At 36.7% G+C, this 22,932-nt stretch overlaps 1 protein-coding gene across 1 annotated transcript in view; it reads left to right on the plus strand.

Moving 5' to 3' along the window:
- Positions 1 to 22,932, plus strand: part of EPHA6 (EPH receptor A6) — a 1,039,321-nt gene that overhangs the window by 451,178 nt on the left and 565,211 nt on the right. Inside the window, exons 4-5 of the mRNA XM_025282417.3 lie at positions 532 to 687; positions 21,086 to 21,421. Of these exons, the coding sequence (XP_025138202.1) occupies positions 532 to 687; positions 21,086 to 21,421 (492 nt within the window). The remainder of the gene's footprint in view (positions 1 to 531; positions 688 to 21,085; positions 21,422 to 22,932) is intronic.

Consider the following 22,932-nt stretch of genomic DNA (forward strand, 5'->3'; position numbering starts at 1 on the left):
AGGCCTGCCGTGCTGCAATTCATGGGGTCACAGAGAGTCGGACACGACTGAGCGACTGAACTGAACTGAACTGAACTGATCCCATTTTTAACAGAAATACAAACAAAACCTAAAACTACTGACTAAAAGATAAATAGAAGGCTCATTCCACTTACAAAGTAGCTGCATATTAGACATCAGTGAATTAATTATTATTCATTCACTCATTTAAGTCTTCAGGCATCTATAATAACTATATATTCAAAATATGCTAAGAATTGTGCATATAAGAAGACTAAAGCCCATGTCTAGCTTGTGGCAGTTACAAAAAGTTGAGGTGATAATATGATCAGTTAGTTGTAATGTAATATGATTCCCCATTGTATAACTTAATTATGAATAGCTATTTCATTCATTAATATTAGCATGTATTGACCTTTCTGTGTATGTGTGAACTGAATTCCAAAGTGTATAATTTAAAATGTGTTGTACATGTGCAAATAAAATAATTCTAGCAATAATAAAAAATAATTGTTTTTCCTGTGTTCACAGCTTGCAGACCAGGATTCTATAAAGCGTTTGCTGGCAACACAAAATGTTCAAAGTGTCCTCCACACAGTTTAACCTACGTGGAAGCGACTTCTGTCTGTCAGTGTGAAAAGGGTTACTTTCGAGCTGAAAAAGACCCACCTTCCATGGCATGTACCAGTAAGTCTGTCCATTTTGCATTTGAAAATCCTATTTTCAATCCTTTTGGTCTCTTTATTCTAAATTTTAGAAAAAGAAGTGGATATACAAAATTCTGTGTGATCAATGTTGCTTGTCTTTGATATCAGTCAAGGAAAAGTTTCTCTTTCTTAGTATAATTATTTGTCAGCTGCTTACAGAGAATGTATGTTTTCTCAAAAATCACATTGATTCCTGACATGCAACCACCAGCCCTGGTTTGGAGACCTGGCAAATTTTTCTTAGGCATAATTTGTCCTTAGGAAATCAAAGCAGCTAAAGGTTTCTTTGAGGATTTATAAGCAAAAGTTGTGTTATTTGCTTTAACTCTTGAACATTTAAAGGTGCATCACTTTAGGGCCATCAAGTTTGCTGTCTCAGGGGAGCTTCAGTATGGAACTTTGAAAGTCACTGTGCTAATGTTATACAGGAAAGTTCAAGTTTTACTTGACATTTGTCTCTAAAGGAAGATATTTTTGAGTTTATCCACATTTCACCTCTCACTTTCTCTCCCATTGTTGATTTGAAACCAATAGAATATTAAATCTAAATGTGAAGGTCATTTTAATGCATGCCCCAAGAATTTTAAATTAGTAATATTCTCTGATTATTAAAGTATCATAAATTATCTGTACACTTTAAAAATAAAAATGAATATATTGATATCAATGCATTGCTAAGCTATGCAAAAGTAAAATGTCACCTTAGTTATAAAAGTCTTATTAAATACATAAATAAAATATAGTGAAATTTCACCCTTCTTGATGAATTGGTGCCACAATGTTGATTATCTTATGTAATTTCACAGGGGCTGAAATGGATTAAAAATACGTAATGCCACATATTCCTCAGAGACAATGGATATGTTACATTTCTTTTAAATGATGCAGTTTGTAGATTTGTGTGCATTACTACAATCTTATAAAATATAAAATACTTTTATAGAATACACTTAAAAATACAACACATTTATTAGTAGATATAATTTTTGCTTTCTGACCATAAATACTGAGTGACTACTTTCTTCAGAAAAATACAGCATGAGAAATTATTAGCTAGATTTTTTTTTCTAGGAACATATTCTAAGCTTATAAGTAGGAAAAGAGAAATTCTCAATATAATTTCTTACCTAATTGTGGAAATAGTTTTAAATAGGAAAATATTTCTACTACTGGTAAATATTTATATGTATGTATGTATGTACGTATATGTAGGTGGTGGAGTTTCAAATGGTTACAGTTCTGCCAGGGAAGTATCCCTAAAAACCTACACCAGAAACTAAGTAGACACCTAGGTGAGTGATAGAAGGGAATCTGCTCTTTTTATTTTCTTGAAAAAAGAAAGTGTTAGTTGCTCAGTTGTGTCCAACTCTGAGACCCTGTGGAGTGTAGTCTGACAGGTTCCTCTGTCCATGGGACTTGCCAGGCAAGAATACAATCCCTTCTCCAGGGGATCTTCCAGACCCAGAGATCAAACCCATGTCTCCTGTATTGCAGGCAGATTCTTTACCATCTGAGCCATTAGGAATTAGAAGGCCATGAATAGACGGATCGACAAAGTGAAGGAATACATTGTTTCCCACCAGTATAACCCTTAGTGAGGGGGTAGAGTAGGGAGTTGGGGAGGATTAATTCTATGGAGTGAGACTATTAAGGAAATAAATATGGGATACAATAAAATCTACAAACCTCAGTCATTGTTGAATCTAATATGTATACTTACTAGCTTAACATTGTTAAGCTTCTTGAATTTTTCTCTCTTTAAAAACTCTTTTTAAAATATTTGATGTTGTAAATTATGTTTACAATTATGTTAAACTGCGATAGCTATACTAAATGGAAGCATACTTTTGGTTATCACTGGGCAGAGCTTTGACAGGGAACAGCATGCTGTACTGCCATAGGGATTAAAACAGAAACTCAAACAAAGGTGAAAAGTTCTGTCAGCTCTCCCGAATTCGAGCCACTGGAAACTCCCCTCTCAAGGCTTCTCTCTGCTACTTTATTGAATACGTCTTTATCTTAATTTTAGCCAAAACTTACAATGGTGTACTAGTAAATTCACCATCTTTTAGAGTCAAAGTATCTGAGTGTGAATCTTGGCTTTGGTACTGTAAGAAATATAAACTTGAAGTGGTCCATTTTCAAGACAAAGTAACTAGTTCTGAAGTAGCTAAACTTGCTGCTGCTGCTGCTGCTGCTGCTAAGTCGCTTCAGTCGTGTCCGACTCTGTGTGACCACATAGATGGCAGCCTACCAGGCTCCCCTGTCCCTGGAATTCTCCAGGCAAGAACACTGGAGTGGGTTGCCATTTCCTTCTCCAATGCATGAAAGTGAAAAGTCAAACTGAAGTCGCTCAGTCATGTCCGACTCTTAGCAACCACATGGACTGCAGCCTACCAGGCTCCTCCACCCATGGGATTTTCCAGGCAAGAGTACTGGAGTAGGGTGCCATTGCTAAAGTTGGGAACATGACAAAGTTGAGGCCTGGACTCTTTAGATAAAGTTAGGGTTGGGGAGAGAGATCAGACTGAATCCTAAAGAGATAGGACTCCACCATTGTCTGTGCCCTGACTCTCAGTTCAGTTCTGTTCATTCTCTCAGTCATGTCTGACTCTTTGAGACCCCATGAATTGCAGCACGCCAGGCCTCCCTGTCCATCATCAACTCCCGGAGTTCACTCAAAGTCACATCCTTCGAGTCGGTGATGCCATCCAGCCATCTCATCCTCTGTCCTCCTGCCCCCAATCCCTCCCAGCATCAGAGTCTTTTCCAATGAGTCAACTCTTTGCATGAGGTGGCCAAAGTACTGGAGTTTCAGCTTTAGCACCCAAGACTGATCTCCTTTAGAATGGACTGGTTGGATCTCCTTGCCAGTCCAAGGGACTCTCAAGAGTCTTCTCCAACACCACAGTTCAAAAGCATCAATTCTTTGGCGCTCAGCCTTCTTCACAGTCCAACTCTCACATCCATACATGACCACTGGAAAAGCCATAGCCTTGACTAGACGGACCTTTGCTGGCAAACTAATGTCTTTGCTTTTGAATATGCTATCTAGGTTGGTCATAACTTTCCTTTCAAGGAGTAAGCGTCTTTTAATTTCATGACTGCAATCACCATTGGCAGTGATTTTGGAGCCCCCCAAAATAAAGTGTGACACTGTTTCCACTGTTTGCCCATCTATTTGCTATGAATTGATGGGACCAGATGCCATGATCTTCGTTTTCTGAATGTTGAGCTTTAAGCCAACTTTTTCACTCTCTCTCTAAACTTGACTAATGTCTTGCAGACTTGACACAGTTCAATGGCACCTGGAGGGTCCCTAAGAAAACAGGTTGTTGGGCTTTCTTACTAGCCAGAAAGCCTTTGTTGAAAAATGCAGGTGTAAGTTGGGAAGGGAGAAAGAAGGGTACCCTATAAGGAAATAATGAAACTTAGGCGAAGTCCGCGAAAATTGTATGCCACATAGTACACAGCCAATAAGGAGCTGGGTGGGGGGAGGGTGGAAACCTGTGAGTTAGGGAATAAATTCCATGTTGTAATCGTTCTGGGTGTGCCTACCCACCAGACACCAAGACCTTAGTTAAAAGTTTTCAAGACCTTAGTTAAAAACTCGCACTTTGGCTGTACTTCATGTCTACAAGTCCACCCATTGGTTTTGGGCTGGTGAGCATGTTTCTTACAGGTACTTACTAGCTATATAGGTTTGGGCAAATTATTTAACCTTTTAACCTCTGTTGCACCATTCTTAGTGATAACAATACCTACCTCATTCTGTTGTTATTTATAATTATTAAATAAGTTATTATTTGAAAAGTGCTAAGAATAATACCTGGGTTTCCCTGGTGGCTCTGTGGTGAAGAATTCTACTGCCAATGTAGAAGACTTGCCAAAGATCAGAGTTCAATCCCTATGCCTAGCCCACAGCAGCTGCTACATAATAGTTTAGTACAGAAAGCTGTTCTCAATTCATTTTGAAATCATTTTTGGTAAGTTGGTGTTCAAGCTATTAAATACTTTATGTTGGTAATATTATTCTGGGATCACAACTTCTACCATCTGAATTCCTACAAATTGAAGAAATGTTCTGAATTTATAAGACTTTTACATAAAATATATTAAGTCCACTAACTCTATGGATATCTGATGTAAATAAATATTTTTTGAATTATTCTCTGACTAGGTGAGAGACCCTAGCAATTATTATAATATATGCAGAAAAAGCAAAGATCATTAACTCCAAAGCATCATACTTCCTATGATTGAAAGATTAGATTGTTAGGGAAGAAAAATGAAAAGCCAATGAAAAAGACAAGCCAAGAGGTCATGGAACAGTTAGATTTAAAAGGACCAGACTAACTTGGTGCAGGACTGGTCCTGCAGGACTTTTGAGGCCAAGGGTCATATAAACAGCTAACCTTTTCATTTTTCACTAACTACAAAAAAAAAAAAAAATAGCCAAATCTAATAGATTTTTAGTAGCTGGAAGCTCACTTAACTTATGGATTCTGTGTCTCTGAATTAGCCATTCTTTAATCACCTTTATTCCAATAATATTATCTAAGAGTCAGAATTTATGTCAGGTAAACAATGACATCACCTTCTGCTGTTTTTGACTTAGCATTTGAAACCATGCTTTCAGAGAATCTTCCAGGCATTTAAGAGGAGGCTTTTTTTATTTTTATTATTTTTTTTTTTTCAACTTGGTATCATGGGCAGGGGAAATTTCAGTGATTGAGTTTAAAATAAAATGGAGGACCAAAATATTTAAAATGAATAACCAACACATTTGGCTAGTAAATTCCCTAGTGGTGGTGGTTTAATCACTAAGTCGTGTCCAACTCTTATGACCCCATGGATTGTAGCCTGCCAGGCTCCTCTGTCCATGGGATTCTCCAGGCAAGAATACTGGAGTGGGTTGCTGTATCCTTCTCAAGGGGATCTTCCCCACCCAGGAAACGAACCTGCACTGCAGGCAGATTCTTTGCCAACTGAGCTATGAGGGAAGCCCAAATTCCCTACTAGGGAAAAAATTCCTAGGTAGGTGTTGCCTGTAATCATATGAGTGACAGGATTTTAAGGACCTGAAGAGCTCTTTCCCTGTTTCTTAGCACTATCTTCAAAACAACAGCAACCCTTAAGTTTCTGATACAACACAGCATGTGCTTTCACCTTTAAGAGTTTTATAATTTCTTTGGATGTTCACTATAGAGATGGGTACCTTTTTATCTTTTATTTTTAAATTTTTAATTGGAGGATAATTGCTTTACAATGTTGTTGATTTCTACCATCAGTCAGTTCAGTTCAATCGCTCAGTCATGTCCAACTCTTTATGACCCCATGAATTGCAGCACACCAGGCCTCCCTGTCCATCACCAACACCCTGAGCCTAACCAAACCCATGGCCATCGAGTCGGTGATGCCATCCAGCCATCTCATCCTCTGTCATCCCCTTCTCCTCCTGCCCACAGTCCCTCCCAGCATCAGGGTCTTTTCCAATGAGTCAACTCTTCACATGAGGTGGCCAAAGTATTGGAGCTTCAGCCTCAGCATCAGTCTTTCCACAGAACACCCGGACTGGTCTCCTTTAGGATGGACTGGTTGGATCTCCTTGCAGTCCAAGGGACTCACAAGAATCTTCTCCAACACCACAGTTCAAAAGCATCAATTCTTTGGCGCTCAGCTTTCTTCACAGTCCAACTCTCACATCCATACATGACCACAGGAAAAACCATAGCCTTGACTAGATGGACCTTTGTTGGCAAAGTAATATCTCTGCTTTTTAATGTGCTATCTAGGTCGGTCATAACTTTCCTTCCAAGGAGTAAGCGTCTTTTAATTTCATGGCTGCAATCATCATCTGCAATGATTTTGGACCTCAACAAAATAAAGCCTGACACTATTTCCACTGTTTACCCATCTATTTGCCATGAAGTGATGGGACCAGATGCCATGATGTTAGTTCTCTGAATGTGGGGCTTTAAGCCAACTTTTTCACTCTCCACTTTCACTTTCATCAAGAGGCTTTTTAGTTGCTTTTCACTTTCTGCCATAAAGGTGGTGTCATCTGCATATCTCAGATTGTTGATATTTCTCCTGGCAATCTTCATTCCAGTTTGTGCTTCTTTCAGCCCAGCGTTTCTCATGATGTACTCTGCATATAAGTTAAATAAGTAGGGAGACAGTACACAGCCTTGACGTACTCCTTTTCCTATTTGGAACCAGTCTGTTGTTCCATGTCCAGTTCTAACTGTTGCTTCCTGAACTGCATACAGGTTTCTCAAGAGGCAGGTCAGGTGGTCTGGTATTCTCAACTCTTTCAGAATTTTCCACAGTTTATTGTGATCCACACAGTCAAAGGCTTTGGCATAGTCAGTAAAGCAGAAATAGATGTTTTTCTGAAACTCTCTTGCTTTTTCGATGATCCAGCAGATGTTGGAAATTTGATCTCTGGTTCCTCTGCCTTTTCTAAAACCAGCTTTAACATCTGGAAGTTCACAGTTCACATATTGCTGAAGCCTGGCTTGGAGAATTTTGAGCATTACTTTACTAGCGTGTGAGATGAGTGCAATTGTGCAGTAGTTTGAGCATTCTTTTTCATTGCCTTTCTTTGGGATTGGAATGAAAACTGACCTTTTCCAGTCCTGTGGCCATTGCTGAGTCTTCCTAATTTGCAAAAAAGCAAATGGCTGTCTGAGGAGGCCTTACAAATAGCTGTGAAAAGAAGAGAAGCAAAAGGCAAAGGAGAAAAGTAAATATATTCCCATTTGAATGCAGAGTTCCAAAGAATAGCAAGGAGAGATAAGAAAACCTTCCTCAGCGATCAGTGCAAAGAAATAGCAGGAAAACAACAGAATGGGAAAGACTAAAGATCTCTTCAAGAAAATTAGAGATACCAAGGGAGCATTTCATGCAAAGATGGGCTCAATAAAGGACAGAAAACATATGGACCTAACAGAAGCAGAAGATATCAAGAAGAGGTGGCAAGAATACACAGAAGAACTATACAAAAAAGAGCTTCACAACTGAGATAATCACGATGGTGTGATCACTCACCTAGAGCCAGACATCCTGGAATGTGAAGTCAAATAGGCCTTAGGAAGCATCACTAGGTACAAAGCTAGAGGAGGTGATGGAATTCCAGTTGAGCTATTTCAAATACTGAAAGATTTCTGCCATACAGCAAAGCAAATCAGCCATATGTGTGTGTGTGTGTGTACACCCTCTCTCTCTAGCTTCCCTCCCACCTACCCCCATCCCACCCCTTAGGGCATCACGGAGCACCTGGCTGGATATCCTGTATTCTACAGCAGCTTCCCACTAGCTGTCTGTTTACTCCTGGTGGTGTGTATATGTCACCTACTCTTCTAATTTTTCCCACCCTCTCCTTCCCCGGCTGTGTCCACAGGCCCATCCTCTATATCTGCATCTCTATTGCTGCCATGTAAATAGGTATCTTTTTACATTCCATAATCTTGAGACATACATATGATACAGTTACATAAATATTTTCATTTTTAGAGCAATTCTAGATTAAGAACAGAATTAAGAGAAAGTATGGGGATTTCCCATATACCTCCCTCCCCACACCCAGACAAGGATAGTTTTCCCCAGTATCAATATCATTCACCAGCATGGTACATTTGTTATATTTGGTATACCTATATTAGCATATCATTGTCACCCAAAGTCCATAGTTTACCCTGGGGTTCACTGTTGGTGTTGTACATTATTTGGTTTTGAGAAATGTGTAATATGTATTGATCATTATAGTATCATCCACAGGATTTTCACTGCCCTAAAATCTTCAGGGCACATATTCATCCTTTACTCCCACCAACCTATGGCAACCACTTATTTTTGTTTTATATCTATAAGTGTATGTGTGTGTGTATGTTATATAATTAGAATGATACAGTAGAAAATTTCAGATTGGCTTCTTTCACTTAGTAACATACAGTTAAGAGTCTTCTGTGTTTTTTCATGGCTGTATAGTACATCTGTTTTAAGTGCTGAATAATAGTCCATTGTCTAGATATACCACAGTTTATTTATCCATTTACCTACTAAAGGACAGCCTGATTATTTCCCAGTTTCAGCAGTTATGGATAAAGTGTTATAAACATTCATGTGTAGGTCTTTTTATGGACATACACTTTCAACACCTTTGAGTAAATACCTACGAGTGTAATTGCTGAATCATATGGTAAGTATATGTTTAATTTTGTAAGAAACCACCAAGCTGTACTATTTTGCATCCCTATGGTAAATGAGAGCTCCTGTTGCTCCACTTCCTCATCAGCATTTATTGTTATCAGTGTTCTGGATTTTGGCTATCTCTGATAGTTATATAGTGGCACCTCATTGTTGTTTAGATTTGCATTTTCTTGATAATGTAATGTGAGACATCTTTTCATACACTTATTTGCCATCAGTATTTCTTCTTTGGTAAGGTATACACATAAAGATTTTTAGGTGCTTTGGATGGCTACAGATAAAAAAAAACAAAGATGTCTCATAATCAAAACTAATTCCTTAAATATTGATTATAGGGGATGATCTAATCCTTAAGTCTATTGAGTTGGGCTATTATTGTTAATTTCCTCTTTGCCATTTTGTTTCCACTAACCATCCTTAACCTATAAATACACTCAAACTTCTGTCATTAAAAAATATTCCCAGCCCAATAATTTTTCTCCCAAAGCAAGTACTTGGAAAAGCAGTTTTAATTAGCTACAGTTACTTCTTAACACACTTTTAATTTACTTTTTACTCTACTGCATTCAGAATTTTGCTCTTCACCCTACTGTTATCACTTCAAGTAAACTGTGTAAGAAAAATTGACCAATTATCTAATTTGCCATATTGTGTTAGAAACATTTTGTCTTATTATTCATGATGTTTAACTCTGTTGATCTCTTCCTTTTTCTTGAAACTATTTGTTCTCTTTTATTCTAAGACTCTGAAATCTCCCCTTCACCCTCTTAATTTTCTGAACCTCAAGTGCATTGGCACGGATGATTTCTCTTCTTTTGCTCACCTGTTCACTTCAGTTCAGTCACTCAGTCATGTCTGACTCTTTGCGACCCCATGAACTGCAGCACGCCAGGCCGCCCTGTCCATCACCAACTCCTGGAGTTTACCCAAACTCATGTCCATTGAGTCGGTGATGCCATCAAACCATCTCATCGTCTGTCATCCCCTTCTCCTCCTGGCCTCAATCTTTCCCAGCATCAGGGTCTTTACAAATGAGTCAAAGCTTCACATCAAGTGGCCAAAATATTGGATTTTCAGCTTCAACATCAGTCCTTCCACAAAACACCCAGGACTGATCTCCTTTAGGATGAACTGGTTGGATCTCCTTGCAGTCCAAGGGACTCTCAAGAGTCTTCTCCAACACCACAGTTCAAAAGCATCAATTCTTCGGCGCTCAGCTTTCTTCACAGTCAAACTCTCACATCTATACATGACCACAGGAAAAACCATAGCCTTGCTTAGATGGACCCTTGTTGGCAAAGTAATGTCTCTGCTTTTGAATATGCTGTCTAGGTTGGTCATAACTTTCCTTCCAAGGAGTAAACATCTTTTAATTTCATGGCTACAATCACCATCTGCAATGATTTTGGAGCCCCCAAAAAATAAAGTCTGACACTGTTTCCACTGTTTCCCCATATATTTTCCATGAAGTGATGGGACTGGATGCCATGATCTTAATGAATACTGGGCTTTAAGCCAACTTTCTCACTCTCCTCTTTCACTTTCATCAAGAGGCTCTTTAGTTGTTCTTCACTTTTTGCCATAAAGGTGGTGTCATCTGCATATCTGAGGTTAATGATATTTCTTAATGCCATGATCTTAATGAGTATTGAGCTTTAAGCCAACTTTCTCACTCTCCTCTTTCACTTTCATCAAGAGGCTCTTTAGTTGTTCTGCACTTTTTGCCATAAAGGTGATGTCATCTGCATATCTGAGGTTAATGATATTTCTCCAAGAAATCTTGATTCCAGCTTGTACTTCCTCCAGCCCAGTGTTTCTCATGATGTACTCTGCATATAAGTTAAATAAGCATAGTAACAATATATAGCCTTGACGTACTCCTTTCCCAATTTGGAGCAAGTCTGTTGTTACATATCCACTTCTAACTGTTGCTTCCTGACCTGCATACAGATTTCTCAAGAGGCAGGTCAGGTGGTCTGGTATTCCCATTTCTTTCAGAATTTTCCACAGTTTATTGTGATCCACACTGTCAAAGGCTTTGGCGTAGTCAATAAAGCAAAAGTAGATGTTTTTCTGGGATTCTCTTGCTTTTTCGATGATCCAGTGGATGTTGGCAATTGCCAACATCACCTGTTAAATATTAATTTTTCTCATACTCCTTTCTTAGCTTTCTGTTCTTATCACATAGTCTCAATTTCATGGCTTCAAATAGCACCTATAAAGAGATGATGCCTATAGTTTTATCCATATCCCAGTCTTCTCTCCTAAAGTCCAAAGTCACCTCACCATCTCAATTTGGGATCTGACAACCTGAGCGTGCCAGAGATACCTGCCTACATCTCCAATCTTGTATCACGCCATACTCTCCTTGGTTGTTAAACTCATGAACTTCCATGATGCTGCCCTGTTCTCATCTTTAATGCTAAAAGTTTTCTCTACTTGAAATTCTCTTTCTTTAGGTCCTCTATTGTGGTTTTCTTATTGCCAGGCTCAAATGTCAATCAGATAAGTATTTTCTGACCACCTGTTCAAAAATAGAATCCCTCCCAGTTACTCTTTTTTATATCATATATTTTATTTTTTATGCCTATGTCACTCTTAGAAAATATCTGATTTATTTGTACACTCAGTTCCTTGTTTATTTTCATTCTACCTATCGTAGATTGCAAGTGGATCATGAATGTTTTTTCTTTACTTTATCTCCAGCACTAATAATAATACCAGGCAAGTACTGGGCATAAAATAAATATTTGAAGAACAAATCAAATAATAATTTTAGCTCATCTTTGAAAGTCACTTTTATTACTTCATACCTCAGCTTGCTCATTCACCTAGCTTGTTTCTTTATCATGGTGTATCCTCATCTACCCATGCTTCCAAGCAAGGGCCTCATAACCCTGTCCCTACCCTTGATGTATCTCAGTAGTCACAAAGCTTACCAGTTTTACTGTTTAGTATTTCTTCTGTCCATTCCTTCATACCAATTCCTAGTCCTTTCTTTTTTGGTAAGACCATCAACTCTCCCTTGGGCTAATGGAATAATATTTTTGCAAGTCTCCTTCCTTTTGTCTTCTAACCCTCCAAATATTCTAAACTATTAGAAATATTATTTTTAAATAAAAACAAGATCTTGATTATTTTATTCTTTCCTATGCCTAAAATCTTTCAAAGCCCAGCACCTTTTTGCCAGAATTATAAGATTCAATCCAAGGACATCTAAAGTTCAGCCCTGGCCTGTTTTTCCATCTCTAATTTTAACTATACTAGGATGTCCCAAGGAGAAGGCAATGGCACCCCACTCCAGTACTCTTGCCTGGAAAATCCCATGGACGGAGGAGCCTGGTGGGCTGCAGTCCATGGGGTCGCTAAGAGTTGGACACGACTGAGCAACTTCACTTTCACTTTTCACTCTCATGCATTGGAGAAGGAAATGACAACCCACTCCAGTGTTCTTGCCTGGAGAATCCCAGGGACGGGAGAGCCTGGTGGGCTGCCGTCTATGGGGTCGCACAGAGTTGGACACGACTGAAGCGACTTAGCAGCAGCAGCAGGATATCTCAAATGGTCCTGATACCCAATGATAACTTCTAAGTTTGTATATTCCTGATCTTGAGAACATTCATTGTACACCTTTTACATGAACTGCAAAGTATGTAGAAGAAATTAGGAATAATAAATTTGAAATGAAATTCTGAAATGTTTTATCTGTTATCTTAATCTACTTCATAGATTCTTAACTTAATTTCTCAGGTGATTCATTAATATATGTTCTATGCTTTAAAGGATGAGTCATGGAACACTCCATAATATCACATATTGATCAATTAGGGCTGCCTCTTAGATCAGTTTGAAGCACAAGAGATCAGGCTGCTTGCCAAGAAGTCTGTTATCAAAATAACTAACTCTAAAGCTTTTCTAGGACAGAAGGAGAAATGTTCATTAAGGTTCGAGAAACAAAGGACTGTAAAAGTTACTAAGAAAGTATTTGTCAAGCTAGAAGGACAGAGAACAAGAAAAGACAGAGAAATAAAGAGAGGATCTAATATGTGGATGCATAGATAAATGTAATTCCTCAGTCATAGCATTTTCACTTTGATTTTTCTCATGTGTTTAAATCAATAGGAAGATTTTATTTTAATTACTGAACAGTTGCTACAAGAGTAACACATTGAACAAACATTTGTGCTGCCTACTTGCTGCTGCTGCTAAGTCGCTTCAGTCGTGTACGACTCTGTGCGACCCCAGAGACGGCAGCCCCCCAGGCTCCCCCATCTCTGGGATTCTCCAGGCAAGAACACTGGAGTGGGTTGTCATTTCCTTCTCCAATGCATGAAAGTGAAAAGTGAAAGTGAAGTCGCTCAGTCATGTCCGACTCCTAGCAACCCCATGGACTGCAGCCCACCAGGTCCCTCTGTCCATGGGATTTTCCAGGCAAGAGTACTGGAGTGGGTTGCCATTGCTGCCTACTGAGAGAAGTTCAAAATATAAAATGTGAGTCATATATACAGGTACTTCTCATGTACATCATTAGGGATTTCACTTTTCTTGGAAATGTCATGTCTTTTTTATCATTGTATTTGATATACAATGGCAATGATTAGAGTGAAAGTATAAAAGTTGAATTTATTTTTGCTCTAAGATTAACATTGTAAAACATGGCTTCTTAATTTCTGGGATAATTGGCCACTTAAAAAAGTCATTATTTTCTCAACCTTATTTTGAGTAGAATAAATACTGTGTTTAAATGCAGCAGGAAAGGTGTTCTTCCACATTTCAGCTGCCCTTCTCAGGTCCCCTATTCTGGGTGAATTCAGAATCCTCCAGATAGCCCTGCTCTGTTTGATGTCTTTTCTTTTTTATACAATCTCTTTGAGTTTCTCTCTCTCTCTTCCTCCTCCTTCTTCCTCTCCCTCCCTCTCTTTTCTCCTAAGGTTCTTTTGTATGGAAAAAACACTCTAGTACCTTGCTTTTCCATCTCACTGTTGAAAAACAAAAGCCACAACTGATTGCTTAGGTGGCTGATTGCCAACACAATTGTTGCAGCCATGATTTTCCAGAAGCCAGAAAGGGGACATTGCAAAGATGTATTTATTACCTCTAGCAGGCTGTACTATATTCTAGACTTGTTCTCATTATAGAAAATAGCTAAATATTTACTTTGTGTATTGCAATGGTATATCTTTAAAGTTAAAATGATCCTTATATTCCAGAATAGACACCTATGTAATGATTCTGTTTCCCTAGTACAGATCACTGATAGAAGATGTTGCTTGAGCATTATGAAGTTTCCTAAACATAAATATTTTAGTTTTTATTTCAGGAAAGATTATTTTACCAAATTACCTGGGAGAGGTTCCTTCATAGAAAGAGGTATTAAGTGGTTACTGCTGATGCTGAAGAATTGAGTTACCACTTACTGCCAGATCTTCCAGAACAGATCTATTCTTGACATCAACAATTGGAACTCAGAGAGGATTGTCCCATTTAATATCATTTACTTGTACACAACAGACCAGTGACCACAAATCATCCATAACTGGAAATAGAACATTCATAATTACCCCTGCAATGTTATGATTTTTGAAAAAGACATTAATTTGCTTTAATCTATTTATTATTTAGCTTTTCTCTCCCATAATATGACATTGGTTAGACTCATCATATTTCTCTTTTTTGTATTTCTAATGAGTGTTTAATTAAAAATACCCAACTTAAACACAGAAAAGGCTATATATAGTTATGCAAGATATTTTCCTTCATGATATTGAGGGAAACTGGATGATTTTTACTCAAAACACTCAAACTCAGGTTCCTCATGATTTCATTTGTGTTTTAGTGTGCTTTTATTATAGATGTGGTCTTGCCCTTTAACTCTTGCCCTGCACAACTATTGCATATTTTGGTAATTGTTAGAACTAGTTATTCTATGGGTTTATATCAAATTTTTTTTCTGCATTGATGAAAATAGTTGACAACTATTTTCTGAAACTTTTACATGGTAAAATTATGTCCATGCTCTATAGAATAGAAATCTAGAGCCACAAATGCTTATTTTTCAAGTTTTGAATATCTCTAAATAATAAAAAGAAACATTTTATTCCTTCCCAATGAGTAAAGATGTTGGTGGCTGTCCATTTTGCTGAGTTTTTATTAGTTAATAAATATTGATATTTATTATTTTATATTTAATATTTTCATAATATAGACAGTCCTTTCTACTACTTAAGTGATTTTCAAGTAACATGTTTCTATATTGAATTAGCGTCTGATTCTTGCAAAGATTATAGCCTTGAGCACACCGCTCTCCCAATATTTTTCAAAATTTGCACTGTGTAAAAGATTATTCTGGTAGGGTTGCACAAAACCGTGCATTCTATTCATGCCCTTAGTTAAAGAATATGTCACCTTGGTATCAGGCTAGACTAGAATAGAAATATACATGAATATACATATTTCAGTGCAACATGTACATTTGGTAAGTATTAGTCACCTTTTCTTGGAGAAGGCAATGGCACCCCACTCCAGTGCTCTTGCCTGGAAAATCCCATGGACGGAGGAACCTGGTGGGCTGCAGTCCATGGGGTCGCTAAGAGTCAGACAAGAGTGAGTGACTTCACTTTCACTTTTCACTTTCATGCACTAGAGAAGGAAATGGCAACCCACTCCAGTGTTCTTGCCTGGAGAATCCCAGGGACGGGGGAGCCTGGTGGGCTGCCGTCTGTGGGGTCGCACAGAGTCGGACACGAGTGAAGCGACTCAGCAGCAGCAGCAGCAGCAGCAGCAGCAGCAGTCACCTTTTCTATAAAATCGGGATATTAATAACTGCCTTTCAGGTTGTTTGTTGTGATAATTGAATGAAATAAATCATGAAATATTAAGTATACTTCTTGGAACAAAAAAAGTACTAAAAAATGCTATTTTTTTTTTTAAATCATGCCTACCTTGTATAAAAGTATTCAGTTCTGCCCGAGGACAGGAGGAAGGTATCACAAGGGAGTAACACCTAAATCAGAATATGAAGGATGAGTAGGCATTTTCCACAGAGCAAAAAAGATAAAGAAACAGTTTGTCCAAAAGCATTTAGATGTGACTAAAAGAAAAAAGAGACTGAGGGATGGGCCTAGTTATAAAGACAAATGTAGATGAGGTTGAGAGCTTTAGATTTTATTCTGGAAGTAAATGTTATTTAGAATATTAGAGTTCTTTTTAAATTATTTTTGTTTCCTTTAACTATGAGTTTTAGAATTCAGGGAAAATCTAACTAAAGAGTTATCTTAAGTCGTCATTTGTAGTATTGTGAAAACAAGTGATAAGTCTTAATTTTAGACATCAATTTATTTACTGAAGTAAGTGCAATAATATTGAAGAAAATAAGAATATGTAGAATTCAAAGGATTTTAAGTGCACATGTTTCTTATTTTGAGCAATATTTATCTTGAAGATTTAAGTTTCATTTGCTCTTCTATAAATTATTTTTAAATGCTTTAAGGAACATTGTTAAAAGAAATTTGTTGTAGGAAGGCAATAAATTGCTCTCTAATATCTGTGTTTTGAAAATTTATATTTGACAATACTCTCTCAGCAAAACCCAATGAAATGCAGGTATTTTTTCTGTTTATAGGATGAATATTTTGTGATAGAGTTAAAAAAAAAAACTTAAATATCAAAAAGACTTAGATTATCATCCTACCACTGATGAATTTTATGACCTTGACATAATTACAAAACTTTCCTGGACATCATTTCTTTCTCTAAATAAATTGACTTAATTCTTTCCCTGTGGTGAGGTTGAAGTCCCAGTTTCATTGTCTATTTCCAAATATACAAACATTTTATGAACAAGTCTTATGGAAAGAGCACATAGTGGTTTAGATATGAGTACAAATACAAAATTTTGTTAACAGGGCTCCACTAAGTACCTTTTTCAAAGATTATATAGGAATAATATTACTATGAAGTTAATAATATAACTATAAAGTTAAAATTGATAGTGAGGTGGAAAAAAATGAAATGACTTTTAGAGTTTTAAATTATGTCTATATGCAGATCTGACAACTGATGTTTTTAGTACGTTATGAAAGTCTGGAGACATACTTTTTCATTTATTCATATAATTTACTCCTTTGCAAAAGCATTTACCAAAACATCTCTAGATGATTCACTATATCTTTAATGGTTTCTGACATAGGTAAACATAGAACTATTTTCTCTCATCCATAAACTCAGATGTGACTATGTTTTTTATCAGAAAACCATATTATTGCATCTTGGTAGTAGCAGACACATTTAAATTATTGTCCAGTAGTAACTTAAGAATTGGAAAATACAGTTTAATAGGCAATAGCCTTTCATGATTTGATATCCTCAGTTACTTGAATCAAATTTTCATTGTTCTTAAGGTTAAAAATGTATCTATAAACCACAATTAGGTATAGAGTTAATGGGTGAATTAATAATCACTTCAATTAATATGAAAAAGATATGAAAACTAGCAGAATGCTAGCTTTCCTTCAGATGCTTCTTAGAAAATAATATTTTATAAATAACTGTTTGGGAAATGTTGGATTCAACAAAGGGAAGGAAATTGTGTTTCTTTTGTGTCAGCATCAATCTGCCAGAGGAATTGTAATTTGAGCACTGAGCTCATTTTTTGGGGTTTATCTCAAGGGATTAGAGATATTATAATGGGATGTATTTTGAGAAATATAGCTCTGTTTAAAACATTTTACATAAAGAAAAAATGAAAATGAAAAATAAAAAATGTAGCCCAGTTGGCCTCTGCTACTGTGAGAGGAAGATGGGGGTTGAAAGGCCAGATGCTCTTCTGGGAAGGGACTGGACAGCACTGCCATTGCTTCTCATACGTTTACTGTTAGAGCACGGTGACTTAATGTCACTTCCATGACTATTGCACAATCTTTTTTTCCCCTGTGTAAAGAGGAAATCCAAAGTGAAGCCAAAGGAAGATTGAAACTGTTTTTAAAATAAACTAATAGAAAAGAGATTGTAGTTTTTATTCAAGTTTATTGCATGATGGTCTTGAAAAACAGCTAGTTGGAAATTAGGATAGTTGTTCTTTTCTTATGAGGTTGGTCTTGAGGGTGTAGTGTGGAGATTGCTTTCTTCCTGTGTGAATTACTTGTTTCCTTTGAAGAAAAAGATCAACAGAAGGAAATCCCCGAGAGTTTTCAATACACATGTCTCCAAAAGAGTTATTGCTGCCAAGTTTTTTTCTCCCAATGTGTCACATAATCTTTGTATAATTTATAAATGATAACAAAGCAATCAGGCCACATTCATAAAAGCCCAGTGACACATAATTTAGTGGAATCTGAGGATTAGAATTAATTGTCTCTCTTTGTTCTAAGTTCTAAATCTTAGTAAATGATTCACTGTATGTCATTACAGCTTAATATTTGCATGAAATCACAGTTTAGCTGGCATAATTTAACAGCAATTAAAAAGCTATCTAATCGTCATGCAAATTGGTATGAGGGCCCTTGAGTAAGAAGGGTGTCTGCCTTTTTAATTTAAGTATCTCTAGGCGGACAGTCATATACTTGCAGACACCCATAACATAATTGATAACGTTCTTCCTGATCTTGGAAATGTAAGTGAATAATAATTCATGTTTTCCATTATAAATAAGAGAAAAGAGCAACAATATGAATATGTCATCCAGTAGGAAGACACTATTATGATAATGATAATGAATCTTTATCTCCTAGGCATGAGTCTAGGTTGGAGGTAAAAAAAAAAAAAAAAAATGCTTATCCCTGTGCTCTAGTTTATAATCCCTTCAGTATTTGCCTTTCTGAAAGCAGACATGTCTGTAACTCTCTGGAACATGAAATGGCATAAAGCAAGGTATACAGAAACCTTTTAGAAAAACTAACTCCCATTTCTAGGGCTGGCTTTAGGTGGTGTACATATAGGTGTCTGAGTCATACCCATCAGGTTGCTGATAATAGGATCCAACAAGATGAAAAAGGGAAGCATAGCATTTCTTAATATCTCAAACCCGACACTGAATTATATGGATTTAGGAGTGATGTTGTGCTTCTCTAACACTGTGGAACAGATCTTGTTACTGAGTCTTCTGTTCTCTTTAAGACCACTCCCCACACTTCAGCTGCATTGCTGTTTTTGGAACACATCACTTCTGTACATAGAATCTGTCAGCTTCTTCCTTTTAAATGAAAATATATATATGTATATATACAAACTCATTCCAGTAAGCATAGCAGTATTGCGTTATCCGACCCCTTCCTGTTGCTTAAAACTCACTTCTTGCTTACTCCTTCTACATTCTAGCTACAGTGATCTTCTGTCACTTCCATGACTATTTCACAGTCTTTTTTGACTGAAGAACCGTGCATGTTCTGTCTCTAAAATCCTTCCTACCCCTCTCTACATCTTCCACACCACGTGCATGAGACCTTCTCAGAAGGTTTATCAGGTTGGCCCCCTGATACTTTTTTTAGCCCCATTCCTTTTGATTTCTGTAATTGCACTTATTATAATTTGAATTTCATTCTTCTGTTTTTGTGTGTGTGTTTGTGTTTATCTAGCCATTCAGCTAAAATATCAATAGCAAGAAAGCAGAAATTACATTTATCAGATTTATGCTGTAAGCCCAAGATCTAGCAGAACATCTGGCACACATGGTAGTCACAGAAAACTTATTTAATGAGTGAATGACCATGTCTTGAAATCCAAAAGAAGCCTATGTGAAAACTTGAATTTATTTCTATGCAGAGAATGCCACAGAGAATTCTTTTCCTCCTTCTAAGCAAATTGCTGAATTTTAAAGAACTGTTTGAATTGCTTAAGACTAACCTTTTAAAATATAGCAGTATTATTTAATGAGTCATTTATGCAAATAATTATTTTTCAAAGTATCTGTCATAAGCACAGTCTCTTACAGAAGGATTCTGTGGCATTTCATAATATAGCAATCACACAGTGAACTGTCTGGCATGTAGTAGACCTTCAGTTAATAATTGTTCAGTGAATGATATGAAACTGAGGTTTGAAGGACTCAGATGAATATACAAGATTATTGACACAATTTTAAGAGAAAAAAATGAATAGTTAAAGATATTATGTACTCTGTGCAGTGTGATCATATGGAAAAATAATGAGAAAAGAGAGCAGATGCTCATCCACCACCCGTGACCAATATGGTTTATGCAGACTCTTGATGACAAATAAGAGGATCTTGGGAGTCTCTTTATAAGCTTTCAAGGATGCATTTACTTATGCTTAGTAAAGTTAATATAAATAAAATCTAGATACCATATCTTACCTATATCCCCTTTGATCGCTTCCAAATCCACATGCCAGTGCAGGAGACACAAGAGATGTGGGGTGCATCTCTGGATCAGGAAGATCCCCTGGAGAAGGAAATGGCAACTCACTCCAGTATTCTTGCCTGGACAATTCCATGGACAGACATGCCTGGCGGGCTAGATTCCAGAGGTTGGCAAAGAGTCAGATGCAATTGAGCACACTCACACAGCCCTTCCAAATAATGCTTTTGTCCCATGAAATTGACAGGACCTAAAAAAGTATTTATGCTGCCTCCAGTTTCTGTTCCTATTCCTTTCCTTCCAAACTGTGTGTCCACCCTAAATTTATGGCCATTTATTCTCAGCCTGTGAGAAAAAGATTCTTAGATTTTCAAACGAATGAGAGTTTTAGTTATACATCAAGCATAGTTTGAAGACTGAAATACTGAACACAGCATATTTTACATATGTATGTTATCATTTCTTCAAAGATTTTAAATGAAGAGGCAATTATTAAGATGTAATTATACAAAGCCATCATGTAATTTAAAATAATGTTGGGTTATTATATTATTTCAGTCAACAAATTTAAGAAGTATAATTACTGTAACTTTTGGTGATCTGTGGCTTTTGAAGTTAAATACTGAAATTCATATGCCAAAAGTTAATATATAGACCATCTTCACCCCTAAGACTCCACCCTTACTAAACTTATACAGATATTTTTAGCCATTTTTCTTTATGGCTTCCATCAGAAGAAAGAGTTCAAACTAATATAAAAGACCAGCACATGTTTATTGATGACGTTTTCAAGTTAGCACTATAATTCAGTGTCCTATACATGTACATTTGTTTTTTAATTGCTTTCTCTAGGGCCACCTTCAGCTCCTAGGAATGTGGTTTTTAACATCAATGAAACGGCCCTTATTTTGGAATGGAGCCCACCAAGTGACACAGGAGGGAGAAAAGACCTCACATACAGTGTAATCTGTAAGAAATGTGGCTTAGACACCAGCCAGTGTGAGGACTGTGGTGGAGGACTCCGCTTCATCCCAAGACATACTGGCCTGATCAACAATTCCGTGATAGTACTTGACTTTGTGTCTCACGTGAATTACACCTTTGAAATAGAAGCCATGAATGGAGTTTCTGAGTTGAGTTTTTCTCCCAAGCCATTCACAGCTATTACAGTGACCACGGATCAAGATGGTAAGTTCTACTGCTGTTCTCTCAAAACAGATCTATAATTCCATTTTGATGCTTAATATCCCTGGTGGACCTGTATTCACTGGGGTGCAGTTGCACACTCTCTACATTATAGAGGTGATTTACTGATTGTTGTTCTTACTGTTTCCCAAGGTGCAGAAAGATATTTTTGATATTACTTACTAGTATTGCCAATTAGATACAATCCTTGTCTTTAATGGCTATGCATTCTGTTTTTCATATAATCCTATGCTGATATATCTTAAAAAGCAAGTTCATATAACCTATCAACAAACATCAGACATAAATAAGGTTACTAAATGAATTGAAATTCAGCTGCCCTACTTATGCAACCTTCTCTTTTCCTTGTCAAATAAGCAAATAGTAAGTATTTATACTAATTATAATTCATATCTATATTATAAAAACAGTGAAGCCAACATGCCTAACCATAATTCACTCTTAAAAGGAACAGCAAATATATCCATTAATGTATCTAAATGCTGTTGTTTAGGTGCAGTTTTGTGTAAAAAATAAGCTGTCTTTTAAAAAAATACTCCAGTTGCTTTCAGCTAAATGGCCCCTTTTAACACTATAGATTTTTACTGCAATATAGTCAGGCATGAAGAGTCCCATGCTTTTTATAAGAGTATATTCTCTTTAATCCCCCCATTATGTAATTTTTCACAAAGCATGATACCAGGAAAACTTGAGATTTAAAAACTCCCTTTGAGAAGCATTCATAAATTATGTTGTTACAGAAAGGATTGTCTTATAGCAAAAAGTATTATTTTATGTGAACACATATAGATGAGGATAATTTATACAGATAAAACTATTCTTTTACACTATATTTATTTGCTGAGTCTGCTATAACAAATGCCACAGACTAGGTGGCATAATTATAGTGGAACATCAAAACCAGGAAATTGACATTTGGAAAATCTACAGGGCTCATGTGGCTGTGAAGGAATATCAAGAGTGAGCCTTGTAGTGATAATGGTGGCAGTTACATGAAGTTAGATATATGATAAGTTGCAAAGAGTTACAGTCAACGCATATACATGCGCACACACACACAGAGACACACACACACACACATGAGCCCTGTGGATTTTCCAAATGTCAGTTTCTGGTTTTGATATTGCACTATAGTTATGCAAGTAGTTAACATTGGGGGAGGCTGGGTAAAATATATGTGGGAAGTTGCAGTACACTTTTTTTTTTGTTAAATTTCGATGGCTCTATCATTGTTGCAAAATAAGAAGTTAAAAGAAAAACACTGCTAAACCTGTAAAAAATACAAGAAGAAAACTTTAGCATTCTAAAAATACATTTGAAATGGATTTGATTATTTTATTCAAACTAATGTAAGTTCACTTTGCTGATGCTCTTCAGAAATACATCTAATAAATAAAGCAAACAAATAGTACTGTAAAATCACCATTTTTGTATTTACTATATAATATTCCCCTTCATTTAACAAATTGTTCTACATCATAGAATTTGCCTTT

This window comes from Bubalus bubalis, chromosome 1 (genome assembly GCF_019923935.1).
Source record: "Bubalus bubalis isolate 160015118507 breed Murrah chromosome 1, NDDB_SH_1, whole genome shotgun sequence".
NCBI lineage: Eukaryota > Metazoa > Chordata > Mammalia > Artiodactyla > Bovidae > Bubalus > Bubalus bubalis.